This window comes from Hydra viridissima, unplaced genomic scaffold (assembly GCF_058129835.1).
Source record: "Hydra viridissima isolate aposymbiotic clone 2 unplaced genomic scaffold, HvirCarnegie_v1 scaffold_13, whole genome shotgun sequence".
NCBI lineage: Eukaryota > Metazoa > Cnidaria > Hydrozoa > Anthoathecata > Hydridae > Hydra > Hydra viridissima.
The window spans coordinates 9,031,397-9,052,751 of NW_028324312.1; the positions used below are offsets into that span (position 1 = coordinate 9,031,397).

A 21,355-nucleotide genomic window follows, 5' to 3' on the forward strand; every position below is an offset into this window, starting at 1 on the left:
CTTTCAAAGATATTTTAATACATTTTGGAACTTACACTCAAAGTGACTACTAACATAAGAACACTTCTCAAAATCTTAAAAATCTCCAAAACGTTGCTAGATTTTCTCAGCCCGTGTGTATATACTTCTCAATCGGTGTATATACAAATGAGTTTCTAGTCGTTATTTCGAAAACAGTTTTAAACGTTAATTGTGTGGCTGTTAAGTTTTTCATGTGTGTCTATCTTTCTGTGTCGGCTGTCTCGCGTTTTTCATTGTTCGAATAAGTAATACGTTTGGCTCGAGAATAAATTAAAACTTTTCTTAATATATCTTTCGTTTTCCCTCCTCGCACTTTGTTTTGCACGTTATTTTGCGCTTTAATTTGCACGTTATTTTGCGCTTTATATTATCGCACTAGTTATTGTTATAAATGTATTGAGACAACTTTTTGTATTTTTTAGGATTACAATGAGCCTAAATTTTATGGATGCAGCTACTCCGGTCCTGATGAGAAAATAAAGAGTATAAGCATTCCATTGGGTCAAAAGGTTGAGCTGTGGACAAACAAAGATTTTAAGGGGATGCTCTTGGGCCCGTATATTGGACCAGTCTCCTTGCCGGTCGTCGATGCTGGTGAATCTACTGAGAATTCATATGAAATTCAATCACTGAAAATTTCTCTTGTAAAAAACAAAGTGGTGTGAAAAAAACTTTTAAAACGAAAAAAAATGTAGTTTAAAAAAAAGAGCACAATAACTTATTTGTTTTCAATGAAGTTTAGCAGGATGCGATTTGGCGTGAAAAGTTTAATCGCCCACAAGCATTTAAATTATCAAACAAAATTCAAATCTAATAATTAAAAATATATTAATATTTACTTTAATTACATTAATGATATTAATAAAACTTAAAAGAACATTTCGTCAATTTTATGTTAGCATTTTAAATCGTTGGATGTTTTAAACAAATCTAAACAATAAATGATCTGAATAATATACAATTTCAGATTTAATAAGGTTGTTTAAGTAGAATATGGTTTACACTAGGTAATTACGGTGTTAGTCTTTATAAAAACAGAAAAAGATAAAAGTAGTCAAGAAGTAAAAAAAAGTTATACTTTCAATACAAATTATTCCAAATAGATCTTTCATATCCCAACGTCCGGCAGTTCATTCCCTGAAAAGTTAGCGGAACTAACTTTTAGTGAAACTTCTTTTTACCGAGGGGGTAGTGTTGTTGTTGTTTTTTTTTTTTTTTTTTTTTTTGCAAGAGAGTAATGTCCTTTTATGACATCATGAAAGAATATTGAATGTAGTAAGAAGTGCAAAAAAATGAAGAGTTTCTGTTAACGTAACTCTTCATTTTTCGCACTCTAACGTCTTCGAATTGTTTTTGCAAAGAGAAAACCATTTATTGAAAATTTTGAAACTTGAGTTTAGCAGATCTTTCATGTGTTATTTATCAGATGCAAAAAATGGCTTAATTTTCAAATCTGAAATATTTAACAGAAAACATCTCTACAAACGTAAAAATCGTTCAATACGTAGTTTAAAGTGTAATAAATTAATTTTATAATACGTTTTAATACCATTTAATATTCTTAGGGAACCTTAATTATTAATACTTGATAATTCCAAGAGATCTTCGTGTCAAAACTAGGGTTTTATGATTGATATAGCAAGCACGAATGCCATTCATAATTGATAAAAAACCAGAGTCAGATAGAGAAAACAATGAGAATCCTAAAACAGGTTATAAAACCTACCCCAATATAGCAGTCTAAAGCCCATTGTTTATGAGTGCAGTTGTGTTTCGTGTTGAAGAAGAATAACAGTAATTGTTATATTCAAGTATCGGACTTTAAGGGACGATTTTTGCAGGCAATCAATTATCTTCTGATCAGTTTAAAAAATTGCCGTACACGTTTTTTTTTGAGAAATGAAAACATTCGATTTTGCGTTCGAATCAATTTTTTTCTCTGCAATATAATGACTTCTTTTAGATAAACGATTTCAAAAGAAAGTAATTAGAGTAGTGTTGTTGTGTATGTTGTTGACAACGCTGTTAAGATCATGAATAAGAGAAAGCAGACAAATTTGATCAACTTTGGTTTTACCAAAAAGATTTGTCATCGTGGTGAGTTGGTAAATGTAGTGCCGAAGGAAAAAGAAGATAATTTGTTTGAATGTATTGTTTGCAAAAAATCACTGAAAACATCACAAGCCCTTTCAATGCACGAGTTTTGGTGTAAATATAAGTTATCACATACGGATATTGCTCAAACTGTCAAAGACCCGAAATCAATGAGCTTGGATCAAATCATTGATGGAAAGAACAAGTACGATAATATTGAAAAAACTGTGAAATTGGTTTTAGAGAAGCTTGTTACTGATGTTGAAGCTAACGAATTACCAAAAATTGCTGACAAACGGAAGAGCTATACGTTAAAAGAAAAGGTTGATGCGCTAAATGACTTAAACGATGGTATGTTAAGCAGGGATGTAGCAAAAAAGTATAACGTTCATAAGAGTATGATTACAGGATGGAAATCAAAGGAAAAAGAAATCTACAACAAGTACACCGAAAACAAGAAAAACGCGTTATTTAGGAAATGCCGAAGAGGCGGCTAACACAAAGCTTTGTCTAACAAACTTTATGATAAATTCTCCGAAGCAAGAAAAAAGAGGCTAAAAGTTAACTTTGAGTGGTTGTATGTCCGAGCGAGAAGTTGATGTGGTAGGTGATGGATTTATATGCTAGTTATAAAGGTAAAAGATATGGTTTACTGCTAGTGCCAGTCTCCTTGCTGGTTGGTGTGCCAAATAGTCGTTTTAGCTTTTTACCTCTATTGAGAATCACATTGTGAGTGAGAGAGAAAAGTATTTGTTCTTAAAAAAAAAAGAAGCTTATTCACAAATTTTATTCACAAAGCTTATTCACAAATTTCTCTTAAGAAATAAAGAGAAGACAACAATCAAAAAGTGTTTTTTGGAAGCCGAAACTTTTGAAAAGACCAGCACCAATTTCAAATGGGAGAATTTAACTCAAAAAAGAAATTACACAACTCCAGTTTAAAAAACGAAGAAATAAAAACGAAGGACTTGTCGTTACGTTTTGGTGTGTCGATGTCAAAGGGAATGTCGATGGTTTCTTTAAAATATTTTTTAAAACGTAAAGTAACTTCACAAAATGAGAGTTTAGTTGAAAGTGCTTATGATGATTTTATTACTGTTAAGAATTCTTATACTGATGTGGATGATGTTGTCATTGAATAGGGTGAAGCAATACAAATTTGTATTTTTTTATTACTTGGAGTGCTAACGCTGAAAGCATCTTGGTGCAGAGTGATTACTCATTTTTAAAAATGGAAATTAAAAAAGTAGAAGAAATTTATCCAACACTTCCAACTGCTCCTCAGTTGGATGTTGACAGTGATTATATTATGGGATTTGGATAGAAAAAGTTGAGTAAGAAACAAATTGAGTTCTCAAATAGAATTAGCATATAATAGCTATTAAAATATAGTTTTAACATCGTCAAACATTCTAAGAAAATTTTAATTATTGACGCTTGACAATTACAAGAGATCTTTGTGTAATAGCAAGTGTTTTATGATTGATGAAGCAGTTAGCATTGAATAAAATCAAGAACTACCCCATTAAAGCAGCCTCAAACCATTAAAAATAAGTGTATTCCGATCATTATTGTATTAACACAAGGGAGCTATGAAATGCTAACTTTAGAAGGTCGGGCTTGAGCTAGACACGTCGATCATATCTTAAAGCATATCAAAGACGAGTTCATTATGACCATGATTAAAATATCAGGTTTTTTTTAAGAAAAAGTATTAATTCAACCAAGTTTGAATATTTACACTGTGGACCACGTAAAAGCCTGGGTTGGAAAATAAAATCCAAAAGTAAAATCTGGAAAGTAAACTTTGTTAACTATTACGTATTTGCATAAATAACATAATTAGTAAATAGTTTTAGTTAAGGGAGGACTAGTTTTTGGCGTTTATTATTTTTATAAGGTTATTTCAATAACCACATAAAATATATAACAATCGTATAAAGAATATAAAAGATATTTACGCTGTTCTCAAAACTTGAAAAAAATTAAATTGATTAAAAAAGTTTTTTAAATTTATTAAATCCGTAATTAGGGATTTTTAAGTTGTTCTTATATACCAACATTTATAGGCCTATTTTGGAGACGGTTTTACAGGTAATAAATGATGATTAAATCTCTAATTTTCTTCTACAATAATCCATTTGATATTTCTATTCTGCCGTTTTGCAATTTATAGCTTTAATAATATTTTAAAGATATTCGTACTTGCTAGAACCTTTTTGTCATTATTTCAACACTCCAACCTTTTGATTGATTTGTTCTAAACATTGTTGGTGCAAAAAGAATGAACCGCTGTGAATCTAAGTAACTTTTTAGCAAGTTATAAATTTAATGTTTGAAAAGTGTTCAACAAAAGAACGCTTCACGCGTCAACATTTGTTATAAACAAAATCATTCATGTATTTTAATTTCATTTGAGTTCTAATCGCATTTTTGGCACGTTTTTTATGTCTTGGCTCTCATATATATATAAAAAAAAGGTTTTTTAATAATGTAAGTGAAAAACCATTAATAGTTAAAATGAAAAAAAATAAATAAATAGCTTATTGACATTATTGTTACTATTACTATTTATATTGGGGTTACTTCGTACGCGCATTCAAAATTTTGGATTTTGCATGCACGTACGAAGTACTTGAATCAGTTCCTGTATTGTTCTTGGTGGTGGAAAAGTTAAGGCTCGACATAATAGCAAATGGATGTTTTTACTACACTTTTGAATCAACTGGCAGCTTATACAATTTCTTTAGTCAGTGAAAAATCTCAGAAAAATTAAATCTAATTGTATATTTAAAGAATGTTAAGAATTAGGAGCCGTGAGATACAGCTAAACAACGAGGATTAACTTTTATCATAGTAAATAAAGCTGTTTCTTTTAGCTGCAATGTTCTCGCTGACCCTGATTACTTTCTTTGTTGGAGTAGCAATTACTGCTGGAAAACAAGTGCCGTTTCGGAGCTCCCTTCACCAACACAGCGCTATTCATAGGAGAACATCTCAGAAGACTGTATTATCTAATAAGTTTGATTCATTCATGCAAGTTGTTAGAAAGGTTTGTACAATGGAACTTTTTTTACGAACTTTTAATTAAGGTTATTTAAGATAAGATAAAAGCACAATGACGTTTTGAAATCACAAAGTCGTCATTAGTTCTTTGAACCTGGATTGCCCAATGTTTATATTTTATTTTATTTGTGGGTATGATATATGATGTAATAACTTAAATTACTAATAATGATAATAATAGGTACAAAATAAAAAAGCATCGTTGAAATAAAATTGAAAGGCTGTTTATCAGATGCATATTAGTTAGTTAAAAGATAATATTTAAAAAAAGTAAAAAGTATAAAAAATATATATAATGGAGCAAGGTGGTAATACAAACGAGTTTTTTAAATGCTGAGGAGTCGATGGTAAAATTTGATGAGGAGTTGATTATAAAACTTTTACTTAATTTGGAATTAAAAGTATGAAAACTAAGGTTGAACTTTATAGATTTGTTTAACAAATCATAATATTATATATGTGTGAAATATGTGTGAAAATAAAGGAAGAGGAAGTTGTTCTTATAACAAGTTGTTGGCTGATCTAGAGATGATCTAGAGATGATACCAAAGAATCAAAGAATCAATGAATTTTTTTTTGTTAACCATTCTGACCGGCCTACTTTATCATTCTGCCGGGGAATTTAAAATTAAATGTTTTGGATAAGGTATCCATTTGCAGTATAAAAATGTAGATATGATCACTTATTACTTCCCCGGAAAGACCCCGGAAGAAAGGGGTTGGGGTTTTTATATGTATGAAATTCAATTAGACTTTACATGCATTTTAAACTTCTGTGCATTTTAAAAAGGAAAATTTATACCCCAAATACTTTAAAGGTTTTTATTTTTATCTTAATCTCGACGCGAATCTTGACGGCAGCTGCTAATTACGTTAAATCTATTTTCTGGTCAGATTGAAAAAAAAAAAAGGCAGACATTTTTTTATCTTCCTCTTCAAATACATTTCACAGAATATGGGAATCTTCTTACAACTTAGATTTTAGGTCATGAACTGTATTTACAAAAATATAAATTATTTTTTGCTTCTAAAAGTAACAAGCTGAATGTAAAAACGAGAATAACTGTTTTTTTACTTTTAAAGTCTTAAATATATGTGAAATTTAGTAAAATAAAAAGAAGCTTATGTTGTTTTTTTGAAAATAATGGACAAAGTAACGTTTTCGAAACTTCGTAGTTTTTTTTGAATTTTTGGACCACTTAAAAAAAACAAAGTATGAACTTTGAACATCATTACAGAGCTGTAACATAATTAAAATATAGGAAAAATAAGAACGTCTTATTTCTAGGGCGTGAGTTTTGATTGTTAAAACCAAAAAAAATCTCTTGCTTTCGTTTTTTTTTTGTGACATTTTAACACTCATACGTAAAATTATTAGTTAAATTTTGTTTTAATGGAACTAAATCGGTTTTAATAACAGCTCTGCATAATGCCTTAAATGGCTGAAACAAATATAAAATAAGGTTTGCGAGGTATTGGAGTTTTTTTCTGAAATCCTGTAACTTTTAATGTCTAAATGTACAAATTATTTTAGATTAGATTTATTTTAGATAATTTATACAGAAATTTTTATTTTATTCATTTATTATTCGTTAAAAACCGAAAAACCAAACACCGATGCCTTATGCCTGCTGAATTGCAAGAGATTATTACGTAATATTTTATGAAACCGAAAGCAAAAAATTGCGGGAAAAAAAAGTCATACATGATATTTATGATTGTCGAAATTACTATATTACTTAGATATTAATTAAATTCTTTAGTTAGCTCCATCAATCATTGGAGATCTTAAGTTTATAGTGTTACATGTAATGTTTTTTTTTTTTAATATAGAATATTTTCTAATACATTCTTACTATCAACATTTTATTTGTGTTATTTTATCATATAAACCTTAACTATTTAACTCTTTACAAACAATATATGTAAATCATCTTTAGCAAGCAGGTCATATCAAAACTACTGCGCAGGATAAATATAAACAATTTGACGAAAAGTTAAATCCATTTCGTGTTGAGTTAATAGAAACAGAAGCCAAAGTCAAGGGCCAAGTTGAAAAAAGTGAAAAGCTAAGTGGTGAGTTTTTTTGATAAAATTATATATGTATATATATATATATATATATATATATATATATATATATATATATATATATATATATATATATATATATATGTATTTATTTATATATACACGTTACCTTATACATATAAAGTACTGATTGCTCATCAAAAATTAGCTTAATGGATTAATTTTTTAAAATCATGATAGTGTAGTTCAGGTAACCAAAGAATAAATTTTTGAAATTGTTCAAAAAAATAAATAAAAGTTTCCTAATTTTATTGTTTTTATGTACCAAATTTGATAAATGATCTAATTTGAAGTTCATGTAATGGTCAAGATAGTGTTAAAAAACTGTCCAATTTGGCAAGGTGCAAGTTTCTCGATAATAATATGATCTTAAAGTGAAGAAGATTCTTTTGCTACAGATTAAATTTATTTCAAAAATACTAGAAACAATAAAATATATAATGTAAATATACTGTTTAAAAAAATCACACATCTATTTTTTTTTTTTTTTGATTCTTTTCCCTATTTAACTAAACCAGATGAAAAAAATATTATAAAACAAACTAACTTGCAAGATGATCAAATTCCATAATTACTTTAAAGTAATTTTAAAGTTATGACTTTTGAAGTTTAAAATAGGACTTACTCAAAGTAATAAAAAAACAGTCCGATTATTTTCTTTTGTAGTCATTATCTAAAATAAAATAATTATTTAATTCAGTTCTGATAAATGAAACTAAAAATCATACAAATAGTTATAAATAAGTTACACAAAGAATTGTGTACTTTTAATCATTCAGAAAATATAGTTTGTTAAAGTTAGCCATTTGCATTACAGAAATGTCCATAGTAAAAATACATTTAAGTGATAACATGATATATTTTATCATCAGTCATAATTTTTTTTCTCCTTAATTTTATTAAGAGTACACCATAACATTATTCTTAAAATCATCAAAGCAAATATTTGTTTTAGTTATACTTTATGCTATTTATAGCTGCTATTGAAAAAGTTGGTGGTGCTTCAGTTAAGTTAGTGAGTGGTATAGTAAATGGGAAATGGCAGGATATGATAACTGGTGCACTTGGTATAATTGGTGGTTTGGCTGCATTGGCTGGTCCGGTGGGAGCTCTTGTTTCATCTATATTGAGCGTAATATCGATGATATTTGGTTTGTTTGGAGGATCACAAGGTATGGCAATATTTTTGTATCTATAAACAAAAAGGTTTCTTTATTATTTTTTTTTTTACATAATTTTGTGTATTTAATTGTATATATATTTATAGAGGCAGAAGAAAGTCAAGAAGCCATGCTAAAGAGAGTGATTGATGAAGCCCTAACAAAAGCTCGTGCTGAAGAATTAAAAGCGGATGGGGAAGGTTTGAAAAAGCTGATAATGTCTATTCGAAATTCCATTAATCAATTTCGTGAAACTGAAAATGTATCTCAAGCACAAGCAAATGAGATATATAATCAAGTTTTCACGGTTTGTTTATATATTAGTTAGCCTTTTTTTTGTTAATCAATTATCTTAAGTCACATGTCTGATATCAAATTGTATGATACGCAATAGAGGCAAAAATATGTTATTTTAATGTAGAGATAAAATGTAAGAGCTGTATTGAGAGTGAATATACATCTTAATCTAAAAAGGCTCACACTTTGAAGTTCATATCATCAATGTTAACTATAAGAAATTTATTTTAACAAAAAATTTACTAAAAAGTTGGTAGTTTTAGGCAAATAACAATTTTCAGTTGATCCTTCTAAAACATTAAGCTTTTATTTTATACATTTACTCTAGTAAGTACAGCAAAACAGCTTAACTTTTCCTATAAATTAATATATATTATAATAATAGTATATATTATAATAATATATATTATAATAATTAATATAAATAGTTTTAATAAACTATTTATAGGAACAGTTATAAATTTTAAATATATGTAAATATGTATGCATTTTTTTAATTTTCTTTAAAATCAAAATTACTTCAAAGTCGTAATAAAGTAAGTTTTAAATGTTTTTTTTGTTTGTGGTATAAAGTTAAAGGCTAAATTTTGAAACATTCAATTCTCTATGAGTTAAAAGCTTTTTAAGCATTTAAATTCTTAAAAGTTTTTTAAGCGTTTAAATTCTCTATAATAAGGAGTTAAAAGCTTTATTGTACTGAGCATTAAATTTTTGATACTTAACTTGCTAAAAAATATTTTATATAAAAGGAGTATTACTAAATTGAAATGGCATTTTTAGGCTTCTATTTGAAAAATTAATTTTCTCTACAAATCATCATCATCATCATCATCATCATCATCATCATCATCATCATCATCATCATCATCATCATCATCATCATTTCATCATCAAATTTTGAGAAAACCTAATAGGAATTAGGTTGTTAAGTTTTCATGTAAATGTGAAACCAAACAGACCAACCAATCAAAAAAGGTTTTCTTCAACTACTGATGAACTAAGATAAAATATATATATTTGAAAGTTATAGTTTTGTAGTATAAAATGTTTTGGTAAAAAAAAAATAAATATTACTTTTAAAGTTAATACTATTTTAATACTAACAATAATTTTGTAACTCACATGGATCTAATCCTTAAAAGAAATGTGTTTTTTTATCACAAGACAAACATTTCTTTTTTTTTATCAAAGGACAGTTAGTAAAAATAATCATTTAAAAGATTTCAAAGATATTGGAAACTGATAACCTGACAGTTTTCAGTGCAAGTTCTCCTTTTTGTTTGTTGACATAGCATTGAGGATGGGTTAACCACAAAAACCAACTGGCCTGAATTTTTTTGCGTAAATCTTGGGTTTTTCCAACACTGTTTTAAATCTTTCTGCTGGTTTTAGGTCATCTTTTATATTCTGTAACTGTTTGAACCCATTTATTGGGGTAAAACATCATTTAGTTGTTGTTTAATAAGCCAACTTTCTTTTTTTTTTTTTTTAATGAAGTTTAAATCATAAAAAAAGCTAAAAATTCTTTGGTAAGTCATTGTTTATCTCAAGAAATTGAAATAAAGTTTATCAAGATACAATTAAAGCCAATTCAAGAGTTTTTCAAAAAAAGTTCAAAAAAATTTCAAATTAAAGTTCTAAACTTCTTACACTCCTTAAAATAAGAAAAAAAAGGTCTTAAAGTTAAAACTTTTAGACTTTAAGAATTTTTCAGATTTTAAAGGTTGTAAGAATGTAAAGTGGTTTAAGTGTACTTTTTTTTTTCAGGGTTTGACCTTCTTTGGCAAATTGAAGTATGAAATTAATAAATACTGCGACTGCTCAGTTACTGATACTGCAAAACTTACAGAAGCAAGAACAAAGTCCAATAGATGTTTGGAGTTCCTTAATCTGTACTCTGATCTCTCCATATACCGTCTGTTACTTATTACTGATATGGCTAGTCTTTTCAGTTCTGTAGGTTTAAACACAACTTCAAACAATCTTCTATTGCTTACAGAAAAAGAAAAACTTTCTGACAAAGATGTTATTATGTTCTTATTTGATCCGATCAATAATCAGTATGTTATCTTTGGCTTTATCATCCAGTGCATGGTTTGGTTTTCAAAATGTGTTGCAAAATGTTTCTGTTTTGTAACTTGTTGCTAGATTAAACAGTTGTAAATTTAAGAAAGCAGTTAAGAAATATTAGGAGATTAGAGGAATTGAAGATATTTTTTTTTATTTTGCTTATTTTCTAGTACAATTTTCAGTTCATTTATAGTTATTAACAGTATGTAACTTGAAAAAGATGATGTGCTAAACTTTATGGTAGGATGTTGAAATATTTTGGATTAGTTATAAGACAAGAATATTATATTTGAGGGATGGTAATATTGTCTGATATATTGGAATGTTAGGGACTGATATTGTGCAATTTTAGCAACAAGGTAGTTTGATTTTAAAACTTATCTGTATGGTTTAAATAAACTCAAGTTTCAAACTGAAATTTAAGTTTAGAGCAGCTTATTGATCATTAAATTAGAGAAACATTTTTTTTTCTGTTTTTTATATTTTGTTCAAGTTAATTCATAATAAACTTTCAGCTCTATACATTTACAGAATATGTTATCCATTAGGAAGAAAGTAAGGAAATGTAAACAGAATTTTAAACCCTAATCAGAGGTTTTTCATGTAGAAACAAAAAAAACTAGTTAGAAATTGGCAACAGATATGAAAGGATAGTTTTTTTTTCTTTAAAATGGGCCCAGAGTATTTGAATATATAAGGAAGTAGTTCTATTTTTACTTACAAAGAAATTGATCTGAATTTAATTCTACTTTTTGATTGCCTATAATGTTTAGTCAATGTTGGTGTATGTATAAGTGAGTATATGGGTTTGTGTTATTGTTTTTAGTTTTTCTTGTTATCTGTTTTTGTTTTTGATATTCAAACTTTCTTTATAGCCGACAACGATTTTGCATATCTCAATACTTTGGTGCACCAGGTAAATATCCAACCATTCAAGCTTACTCTGATGTTCTAAAAGCAATACCTGGAGGGAAAAATGTTTCTAGAGATGTTGTTATTTGTTCAAATAGCGAGTTGCTTGGACTATGCTACAAGTTAGAAAATCAGCAATATTTAAGTAGTGACTTAAAAGAATGGTCTAATAGTAAAATTAAATCATTGTTTATTGCAGGTAATCTTTTTTTTTTTTTTTAATAAAGTTTATATATGTATTTTGCAACCCTTTAATTCTTTTAAACTTCTATAACTTGAAATTGAACAAAGATCTTGTTTGCTTTTTACTTTTCTTTACATATTTTACAAAAATTCTGGTATTCTTGCATAGAATTTGTATTTTCTATTTGTTTATTACATACAGTTAATGTCAAATCTATTTTTTTAACATATATATATTTACTCTCACAGAAGCTCTTACATATAATTTTTTTCTCTTTATTGTCTGTTTCAAATTTTTTCATGATTTTTTATTACTTTCAACCTTTCTTTTTTTTTAATTGTTTTTTTTTGCTAACATGATGATCATGTTGATGATCATGATCATGATAATCATCATCATCATCATCATCATCATCATCATCATCATCATCATCATCATCATCATCATCATGATAGCTATTATGAATTTACAACATAAAATAGTAATACCATTCTATGCTACCAAAGTAATAAATTTAGATAGAGAAATCAGATCCTCACCTGGTGTCAAGGTTAAAATCTGCATTTTAGTGCATGATAAGCTTGAACTGTTGAAGTTAGATGAGCTTAAACTGCTGAAATTAGTCTTATTTAGGCATATTAAATCATAGGATAATGTAGTAATCATGAATTTCAAGATTAATGCCTAAATGAGAGAAAGTAACAATCATGTGATAAAAAAGTATTAGAAACTGCAAAGATGGCACAAAAGAAACCTTCAAGATAAATTCTGAATATTTATTTTTTAGTTTTATCAAAGCTTTTTTTAAACTCCTCAATTTAAAGTGATCTTTAAGTCTAAGAGTTTAAATAAGTCTTTCAAAAATTCCAGAATAAGTGTTTAAGTATGGTTTTAAGTATGATTTTTGATATTTCATGTTTAAGTAAATGCTTCTTTCAAAATGTAAAAGTGAAAATAATATTTTTCATAATTTTTGATAATATTTCATATTTTAATAAATGTCTCTTTAAAAATTTATTTAAGTATGGTTTGAAATAATTTTTTTTTTTTACATAAAGCATTAAAACTAAATTTGAAAGATTTTAACTTTTTCTTTAAGATAATTTTCAAGTGGTTGGTTACAGTGAAGATGAATACAAAGGTTATTATTATTATTTTGTCATCATCTTTGTTTGTGTTTTTAATTTACTACTCTAAAAATAAACCAACAAATGTCTTTTAAAATAAATTGAAACAAGTGTGTTTAAAAAAAGTTAGTCTTAAAAAAGTTTTTCTTCAAAATTCAAATGTCCCCTGTTTCTTTAAGTTTAAACGAGTTGAAAAAACAAGTCACACTTGTTCAAACAGTTAAAAAAACAAAGTTTTTTAAGAAAGTTTATCATTAAAGCTCAATACAGTTCCATTTTTTTGTTCCATTTATAAAAAATATTTTTTAAAAAATTCTTCAACAAAAAAAAATTAACCCTTATCCAGCCGACCTTAAACCATGATGTAAAAATAAAATGCTATTTTAACTCATGATTACAGGTGGAAAGCTCCACACATTCTGAAAATATACACTATAATGTTGCTGTAGAACAACAGGAACATATTACAATACTACCATACATCACAGGAGGGGCCCCTGTTAGCTGGGATAAGAGTTAACAAAGAAACAAGCATCTATTCAGGGGTATTATCAGTTTCATAAAAACTTATAATAATCTAATGATCCTTGGAGTTTTATCCTTGTTACAAAAAAAAATCTCTTAAACTACATTTCTTAGAATGTAGGAATTACCTAAATCCTTGCAGAAGTGTGCAAACTATAAATTTTTCACTTGAATTTTTTTTTTTTTTTATAAAAATATTAGCATTTAATGCTTAAAAAAGTAACAAGCCAACTTTAAAATTAAAATGGACCTGATTTTGGCTTCTAAAGTCTTTAAAGAATACAGCTATGCTATTAAGTTAAGCATCGAAGAAATTTTTTCATCAGAGAACGTATCTTCTATGAGATCACATAACTGTTACTAATATCAATAAAACACATTTGGTCAATTATTTTCTGTTAGTTTGTTGTTAGTTCTGTTAGTTTGTTTGTTTGTTGTCTGATTCTTTTTCTCAAATAAGTTTTGCTATTATAATATTTTATTGAGAATTCATACTTTTGCTTTATTGGTTACACTTATTAATTACTATACATTATACTTTTAAATTCAATTTTACTTTTTTTTTTTGCACATTTAAAAAAAAAAAAAGGAGTGGAATATGGGCCCTTTGTTGGACCAACTGTAATTGGGTTGTTACCAGGAGAATGGAAATCTATCAAAGTAAATGCAACTGAAAAAACTGCTCAAAATATGGTTCGTGTATGTGCAAGTTTTAACTTTGAGCAGGTAATTTATCAAAATCTAGTAATGGCATTTAAAATCAACTTAACAATCCAAGTATAAGACCACTCAATGTTGTCAGACATTTCTTCACATATCAAAAGTCTTTGATAAATGTGTAATTATTTAGTAATATTGATAACTAATTAACAAGTTATAAGTTACTAATAGCTTGTAATAAATAAGACCTCCACATGTTATAAGTTACTGATAGCTTGTAATAAATAAGACCTCCACATGTTATAATTTACTAATAGCTTGTAATAAATAAGACCTCCACAGCTTTTTGTAGGAAAAATTGTTGAAATTAATTAAGAGAGTAAGAATAGTAAAATTGTTAGTTAATGCTGCTTAGTAAACAACTTTCAAGAAATATTCAAAAAGGATATTTAATGGAATAGTCTCATAGTTTTTATAACATATTTTGTTACGAGATTAATTTGTGCTCACTAAAATTTTGTGTCTTTAAAACAAATGAACAAAAAACTGAGTTTGACTTTTCGTTTGTTCTTTTGACAGGTTCTAGTTTTGTTAAAAATAACCTGTTAAATCAACTTAAAAATTGTCAAACGAAAGGTTTTTGGAACTGAAAGGCAAAAAATCTTAATTGGAAAACAACATCAAAAAAAAAAAAAAAAAAAAGGAATATTTAACACAAACAAAAGAGAAAAATTGATCCAAGTTTTTTTTGGTAAAAAAGAATTACGCAAAAAAGTTCTAATAATCATTCTTTATGTTTAAAATGATTTTTCATAAAAAATTTATTAAATTTTAGCCTGCCGGTTACAAGTTTTTAAGTTTTTTTTTCCTTTTGTATTTGTTGTTATCTATGTTAATATTGGTTGTAAATTTTAGAGCAGTAGATGCGACCAGCTGGACATTTCTAGCTATCCTGATCTGAAAATGATTCATGCTTTTGGTAAGTCAAACATGAAATGTTTCATGAAATAACTCACTGTCTACAAAAATATTCACAATGCTGTTCACATTCAATAGATATATCAACTACAGTTATTTTAGTTGAAACTCTTTATTTGAAGTCTTTTTATGTGTCAAAGCTAGTATTATGTAAAATATTTCTTTTTAAAAATTAAAAGAAAAAAGTTAAAAAATGCTTCAAATTTGAAAAGGAAGTTGAAAACATCTCATCTCATTTTTAAATCTTTTGATCTGCCATTTTTTTAGATGGTGATGTCACAGATGGTGATGTCCTTGCAATCAACAATAAAACAAAAGAAGAAGAAAAGTGTGTGTTTCCATTCAAACTTGACGATCTTGAATACAAGCATTGTACTAAAACAAATGAACTGTTCAACAGATACTGGTGTGCAACTAAAGTAGAGCCAGACACCCTAAAACCATTAAGTTTTGGTTATTGTCTTTCCAGTAAGTTGGTGGGCTTTTATCTGAAATTGATTGAAATCCTGTAATTCATCTATTTTCTCAATTAAAAGTTCATTAAAATGTTCAATTACTGGGACTTTTTTTGATGTCTCTGGTCTATGATTGCTCTATAAAGACCCTCTGTGATTTGTTAGTGCCTCTCGGTAGTTAGTCCCATAAATTTTGAATGAAAAAATATCAGCAAAGAAATTTTTTTATAGATCAATTTTAGGATTTCAGAATTAAGTAAAAATTGTTTATTTTTTATAGACAATAACAAATGTGTTTAATTTTTTTATTTCTTTAACAACTGTAGTCATTTTACTTTACTTAAACTAAAATTGCTAAGTTTTAATGCATGCATTTAAACCTTTGTTTTGAATATTTTGGGCATTAGGTTTTATTGTTGCATCAAAAATTGCTCAAACATTTTGTGTTAACTTTTGATGTGACAACAAAAGGAAAGCCATTAAGTTTTAAACATCAAGTACTATTTCATGAAAAAACATTCTGGCCAGTGATTTTGTATCACTATTTACATTTGCAAATTCAACTCTAGCTTTTCAATTCTTTTGAAAGTTAATTTGCAGCTCTGAAGCTCAGAAGTCCTAAAAGTTGTAACCATCTGCAAAAGTTGTAACCGTCTGCAAACTGTATTTTTGGTCATTGAAAGTTTCAGTTTTTAATTGACATCATTAATGCTGTCTGAAGGATTCTTTTTGATGTGATGAATAATTTTTTCTTTAGCTAATAAAACACCATGTTTTATATGTTCTTCTGCCTTATTGTTCCATTTTTTAATTGATTATTTGGTATATAATTGACTTGTTAAAAGAGTACTTGGTGGCAATTTCTATTTGTTTTTTCTTCTCTTTTTTCATATTATCTTTGATAACATAATCCAGAAAAGCTAAATTATACTTTATTTATACAATTATAAAAGACCTTAATGTTACAAAGTTCTCTTTCCAAAACAGCAGAAAACAGTGGTCTCAATGAGTCAACATCACTCGTCAATAACATGACACTAACTGCAAAAGTTAACACTTAATTGTTTTTTTTTTTGTAATTAGAATTTAAAAGTTTAGTTTAAAAAAGTTGCTAATTTTTAGAGGATCATTTTTTTTTTTTTTTTTTTTTTTTTAAACATAAAAAGCACAAATACAAACATCAATTTCTGTAGTCAATCATTGAAGTTGAAAAAAAAAGTCTTTTAATTTGATTGCTTATGTTTTGGAGGACAGTGTACATTATGTAGTAGGAAACTTTTGCACATATAAATTTACAAAAATTATAACAATAAATTTGTTTCCTACATCTCACCCTAACATTTTAAAATGAGTAAAAATCTTCTTTTAAAAATTAAATTATGAAAAAAATTATCAAAAATTATTTAGAATAAAATTATTAAGAAAAGCATGAAATGTCACTTGGCCAGAAACTTTTTGCATACCATCGTAATTTAGATTTAATCTCTATCTGAAATGTGTCATGTCCATTCGAAATATGTCAAGCTATTACCATACTTTTAAATTAAGAAATTTAATATTTGAATGTATCGAAATAAAAATGTTTAAATTATGTAAAGATATTTGATCTGTGTGTAGTTAAAAATGACGGAGTTTAAAACTTTCACAGCTTTTTTTTTTTTTTCATAGTACTTTTTTTGCTTTTTTTCTAAAACAGTTTTCATTTTTATAGGAAGTGATATATTGACAAGTAATACTGACAAAGCAAAGTGTGTGTTTCCTTTTGATCAAGGAAGTAATTGGTATACTTATTGTACATATGAAGGAAATTATGCAACTCCCTGGTGTAAGACTAAGGATACTTGGGGATATTGTGAATTCGGTAATCTATTGCTTTTTTTAAAAGTTTATATTTATGTATGTGATGCATGCATGTTTGTTAATGTATTGGGGAGAAGGGAGGGTTTATGAAAAAAAAGAAGTTCATTTTAAAAAATATCATGATGACTTTTTTTGATGTCTCTGCTCTATGATTGCTCTATAAAGACCCTCTATGATTTGTTAGTCCCTCTCGATAGTTAGTCCCATCTGATTGAAAAAAATATATACTCAGGCAGTTATGAGGAGAGGGGAGAGCAAATTTTATACAAATAAAAAAAGAGCCAATCAAATTTTTTTTTTCCCCTCTTGATTTTTACTAAGGTTTTCTATATGTTTTCTTAAATCTTGAACTATGATCAAGTATCTTAAGCTTAATGTGAAGCTTTTGAAATTCGGAACAAAAAGTCCATTCATCACCCAACCAAGCAACTGTTAGTTGTATGAGATATCTGTTATTGGGAAAATCGATCTTTAAGTTGAAGAAATACTTATATTTAAGTGAATATGCCATTTTAAAACAATTTTTAAATCCCTGTTTCTTCCTAAGTTTTCAATTTTTTATCCCAAATCCTAAAAATTTCCAGGCTAATAAAATATATCTTTCGATACTCTACCAACCTTTACTTTAACTAAAAAACTGTTTGTCTTTGTGTTAAAACAAGTTTTGAAATGGAAAAAAAAAACCTTTTTTTTTTTAAGGAGAAACACAATAGCAATTCTAAGTTTTATCTTTTATATATAGTTTATAGACATGATGATAATAGACCAACTAGATCAATGCCTTCTTTATATTTGACTTTTTAATGCTTTCATTTCAATTCAATGTTTTTGTTCCACCAAAAGTTCAATCAAAAAAGAAGCTATTGCCACCATCGAAGAATCCCAGTTCTGCAAGTTTTTCACGATAAATTTGATTTTGCAGTATAATTTTTTTTTTAATTTTTAATTTTTTTTTTTAATTTAGAAGGTTTTATTGCCTTTTTCTAAAATTTACACTTCTCGTGAATTTCTAATAGCAAAGAATAAATCTTGACCTCTTTTTAAGGGTCATAACTTCATACTTTGCAATTAAGTTATTTTCTTGTCATGTATTTGACTATATTCTGTGAAATTTTATTGTCCTCAGATATATTTTAAACACCCAAGAATTATTTCAAACATTAGTTTGAAATATGTAGGCAGCCTTCTTTTCCTAAAATATAGTTTCAGAAAATATAGATTGGATCAGATTTGAATTGTTTTAACCAAAATTATCAAAATCAGAATTATAGACCACAGTCCTATAATCCTGGCTTTATCCTTACATTACTTATGCAGCTGAAGGTTTTCAAACTGCTGAGATCAATAATGGCCACTATATGTTCTTTTTTTTACTCTCCATTTTTTTTTTAGATCAAAATTTAGAGAACAGCATATCCTCCATTTCGATTCCAGAAAATGTACAAGTCGAGCTTTTTACCAGTGAAGACTTTCAAGGTTTTTTTTTTGTTTTTTTTTAATTTTAAATTTATTTAGGTAGTGAACATTTTAATTTTCTTTTTTTTTTTTGTCTTTTTGTCTGAAAACATTTTAATCTGTTGCTTTATTTTTATCTGTTAAAAATTCTCAATTTTAAAAGAAGTAGGATTTGGATGTAGATAGCTTTTCTTTCAATCAGTGAAAATTTACATCAAAGTGATTTTCTAAAATTCAATGATAAAACGCCATACACCACATATTATGTAAATGAAATGATGATTCACGAGGCAGGAAAAAGAATAAAATAAAAGCTTCCTTAAGTTTTTTTGCTACACTTTCTTTACTGATGTTTTGATAATTTTATGAATAAATCTAATATATATTTTAAAAGATTTTATAGGTTGTTTTAAGAGAAGATTTTTACAAATATTTTTTATAATTTTTGTAAATATTTTTATGATAGATATTTTTTATAATTTTTGTAAATACTATTATGATAAATTTTTTATAATTTTTTTAAATATTTTTATGATAAATATTTTTTATAATTTTTGTAAATATTTTTATGATATTTTTTATAATTTTTGTAAATATTTTTATGATAATTTAATAGAAAATTTTCGTTTTTTTCTTTAGGTGAAAAGTTCGGCCCGTTCTACGGTCCTAATGCAATGGATAAAGTTTGTGGCCAAAGATCTGCAAAATCCATTAGAATTTCATATCACAAAGAAAATATCTCTGAGATGGTGAAGATTTGCAAGGGACAATCCTTTTCTCAGCATTGTGATTATCTCGAAGTAGGGGTGAGTAATATTTTTTAATGTTATTTTTAACTTGACGAAAAATAACGCGTCCATTAAAACAACTCGATTGAGGTTCATGTCCCTAATGAAATATAAACGAACGACTGACTTTTGAGAGAAGAATTGTGTTTATAGTCCGCCAACAACTGCCTTGTGGACTTACCCAAACCTCTCCAGGGAAGACTCAGTAGCACGTCGACCCTGAGTTTGCCTCCCCTTTGAGGAATGGGCGGGAAAAAAAGAAAAGTACTAGTTTAATACAAGCACGCCAGCCTAGCCAGCCCGCTCAATCTTAGCCATTAGGCCGAGAAGCGATGCTTTCGCAACGAGTTTGTCCCGGCTGCCTCCCTCTCAACGAAAAAACTTGTGGACATTTGAATGAATCCAATTGAAATGAAACTTTTTTTTATTGGTAGCTTTTTATCATTTTTTCAATGATGGGTTGCGTACAAAAGGTCTGCTATATAGGTTTATATGTACATGTACCACATTTATACATAAAATTAGGTAATTCAATTTTATATTTTTTTTGTTGTATATATTTGTGACATTTATTTTTAAGAATTATACAGAGCCTAAATTTCATGGATGCAGCTACTCCGGTGCTGAAGAGAAAATAAAAAGTATGAGCATTCCGTTAGGTCAAAAGGTTGAGTTGTGGACAAGCAATAACTTTGAGGGGATGCCCATTGGACCATATATTGGACCAGTTTCCTTGCCGGTAATCGACGCTGGCGAAGCTACTGACAGTTCATATGAAGTTAAATCTATGAAAATTTCTATTGTAAAAAGTGAAGAGCAATGAAAAATTATTAAAAATAAAAACAATATAATTAAAAAAATAAAGAACATAATAGATAATAAATAGTTGTTGCTCTTATGACGTTCATAAATGAAGGTTGCTTGTATTTTCTTGATAGCAAGGAAAACGCAAGTTTGTTTTAATATCTTCTTAACACATAGTACAAGGTAAAACTTTAGGGGTTTATCTTAGATGTCTTTCAACTAATTCTCTAGTTTTCTAAGATGGCAAACTTTATGATACTTGTCTTGTTAAAAATCAATAGCAATAAGAGTCTAGTTATTTCTTAAGTTGTGGTTTTACAAAGTTGGTCTTAATTGATTTATACCTTTTCAAGGCGATATCGAGATGGTCTTGTGTTAAGCGGTAGGTGTTCCATGGTTTTGCGGATCTTTAAACCTTTTTGGAACTTTGTATCTACTCTCCCAAAACTGTTTAAAATCAAAATGTACAGATTCAGAGGTCTGCTCAGATTGAAGATCCAATTCTTCATTTGGGTAGGAGCTTAACGTAAGCGATAAAAGGGGGGAGTGAAGAAGGAATAAATGACATTGAAAAAAAAAACTGTACTATTTTAAACAAGGCTAAAAAATCATCTGCAAAATTTTTATTTAGTAAGATTTAAATGTTCTAAAGTTATGACCAAGTTAAGTTGACATTCCCCCCTACTCTTGAATAGAGGAGATCGTGAACATAGGGTCGCCAATTTTTAACAAAAAGAAAACTTTAATTATTAAAATTTTTCTAATAAAATTTTGATTCAGTTCAAAATACTACGAAAAGTTAAATGCT

General features: G+C 27.7%; 3 protein-coding genes across 5 annotated transcripts in view; all 3 read left to right on the top strand.

Moving 5' to 3' along the window:
• Positions 1 to 738, top strand: part of LOC149880342 (uncharacterized) — a 39,739-nt gene extending 39,001 nt beyond the window's left edge. Inside the window, exon 15 of the mRNA XM_090070161.1 lies at positions 444 to 738. Coding sequence (XP_089926287.1) covers positions 444 to 686 — 243 coding nt within the window. The 3' untranslated portion in view covers positions 687 to 738. The remainder of the gene's footprint in view (positions 1 to 443) is intronic.
• A 1,252-nt stretch (positions 739 to 1,990) lies between these two features.
• LOC149880344 (uncharacterized) lies at positions 1,991 to 3,347 on the top strand. The gene is made up of 2 exons (XM_090070856.1): positions 1,991 to 2,750; positions 2,937 to 3,347. The coding sequence occupies exon 1, from the start codon at positions 2,055 to 2,057 to the stop codon at positions 2,610 to 2,612; it is 558 nt and encodes a 185-aa protein (XP_089926982.1). The 5' UTR covers positions 1,991 to 2,054; the 3' UTR covers positions 2,613 to 2,750; positions 2,937 to 3,347.
• A 1,170-nt stretch (positions 3,348 to 4,517) lies between these two features.
• On the top strand, positions 4,518 to 20,850 carry LOC145186256 (uncharacterized). Of its 3 annotated transcripts, none has more exons than XM_090070159.1 (15): positions 4,518 to 4,608; positions 4,995 to 5,167; positions 7,122 to 7,257; positions 8,250 to 8,444; positions 8,540 to 8,739; positions 10,497 to 10,789; positions 11,675 to 11,910; positions 12,995 to 13,036; positions 14,137 to 14,273; positions 15,123 to 15,186; positions 15,453 to 15,653; positions 17,352 to 17,501; positions 18,893 to 18,976; positions 19,595 to 19,761; positions 20,324 to 20,850. In XM_090070159.1, exons 2-15 carry the CDS (start codon positions 5,000 to 5,002, stop codon positions 20,564 to 20,566), a joined length of 2,316 nt encoding a protein of 771 aa, XP_089926285.1. In that variant the 5' UTR covers positions 4,518 to 4,608; positions 4,995 to 4,999; the 3' UTR covers positions 20,567 to 20,850. The 3 variants fall into 3 exon arrangements, 2 of the variants coding, with proteins under 2 accessions (XP_089926285.1, XP_089926286.1); XM_090070160.1 differs by having other exon boundaries at positions 4,549 to 4,793; XR_016446152.1 differs by lacking the exons at positions 15,123 to 15,186; positions 15,453 to 15,653; positions 17,352 to 17,501; ... (1 more) ...; positions 19,595 to 19,761; positions 20,324 to 20,850 and adding an exon at positions 14,550 to 14,939 and having other exon boundaries at positions 14,137 to 14,470.
• The last annotated feature ends 505 nt before the right edge of the window (positions 20,851 to 21,355 follow it).

Excerpts from the sequence above, each read along its gene's own strand:
- LOC145186256 (XM_090070159.1), top strand. The coding sequence starts at position 5,000 with ATGTTCTCGCTGACCCTGATTACTTTCTTTGTTGGAGTAGCAATTACT. Across the intron at positions 7,258-8,249 it reads AAAAAGTGAAAAGCTAAGTG|CTGCTATTGAAAAAGTTGGT; the intron begins GTGAGTTTTTTT and ends TGCTATTTATAG. Across the intron at positions 15,187-15,452 it reads GAAAATGATTCATGCTTTTG|ATGGTGATGTCACAGATGGT; the intron begins GTAAGTCAAACA and ends CCATTTTTTTAG.
- LOC149880344 (XM_090070856.1), top strand. The coding sequence starts at position 2,055 with ATGAATAAGAGAAAGCAGACAAATTTGATCAACTTTGGTTTTACCAAA.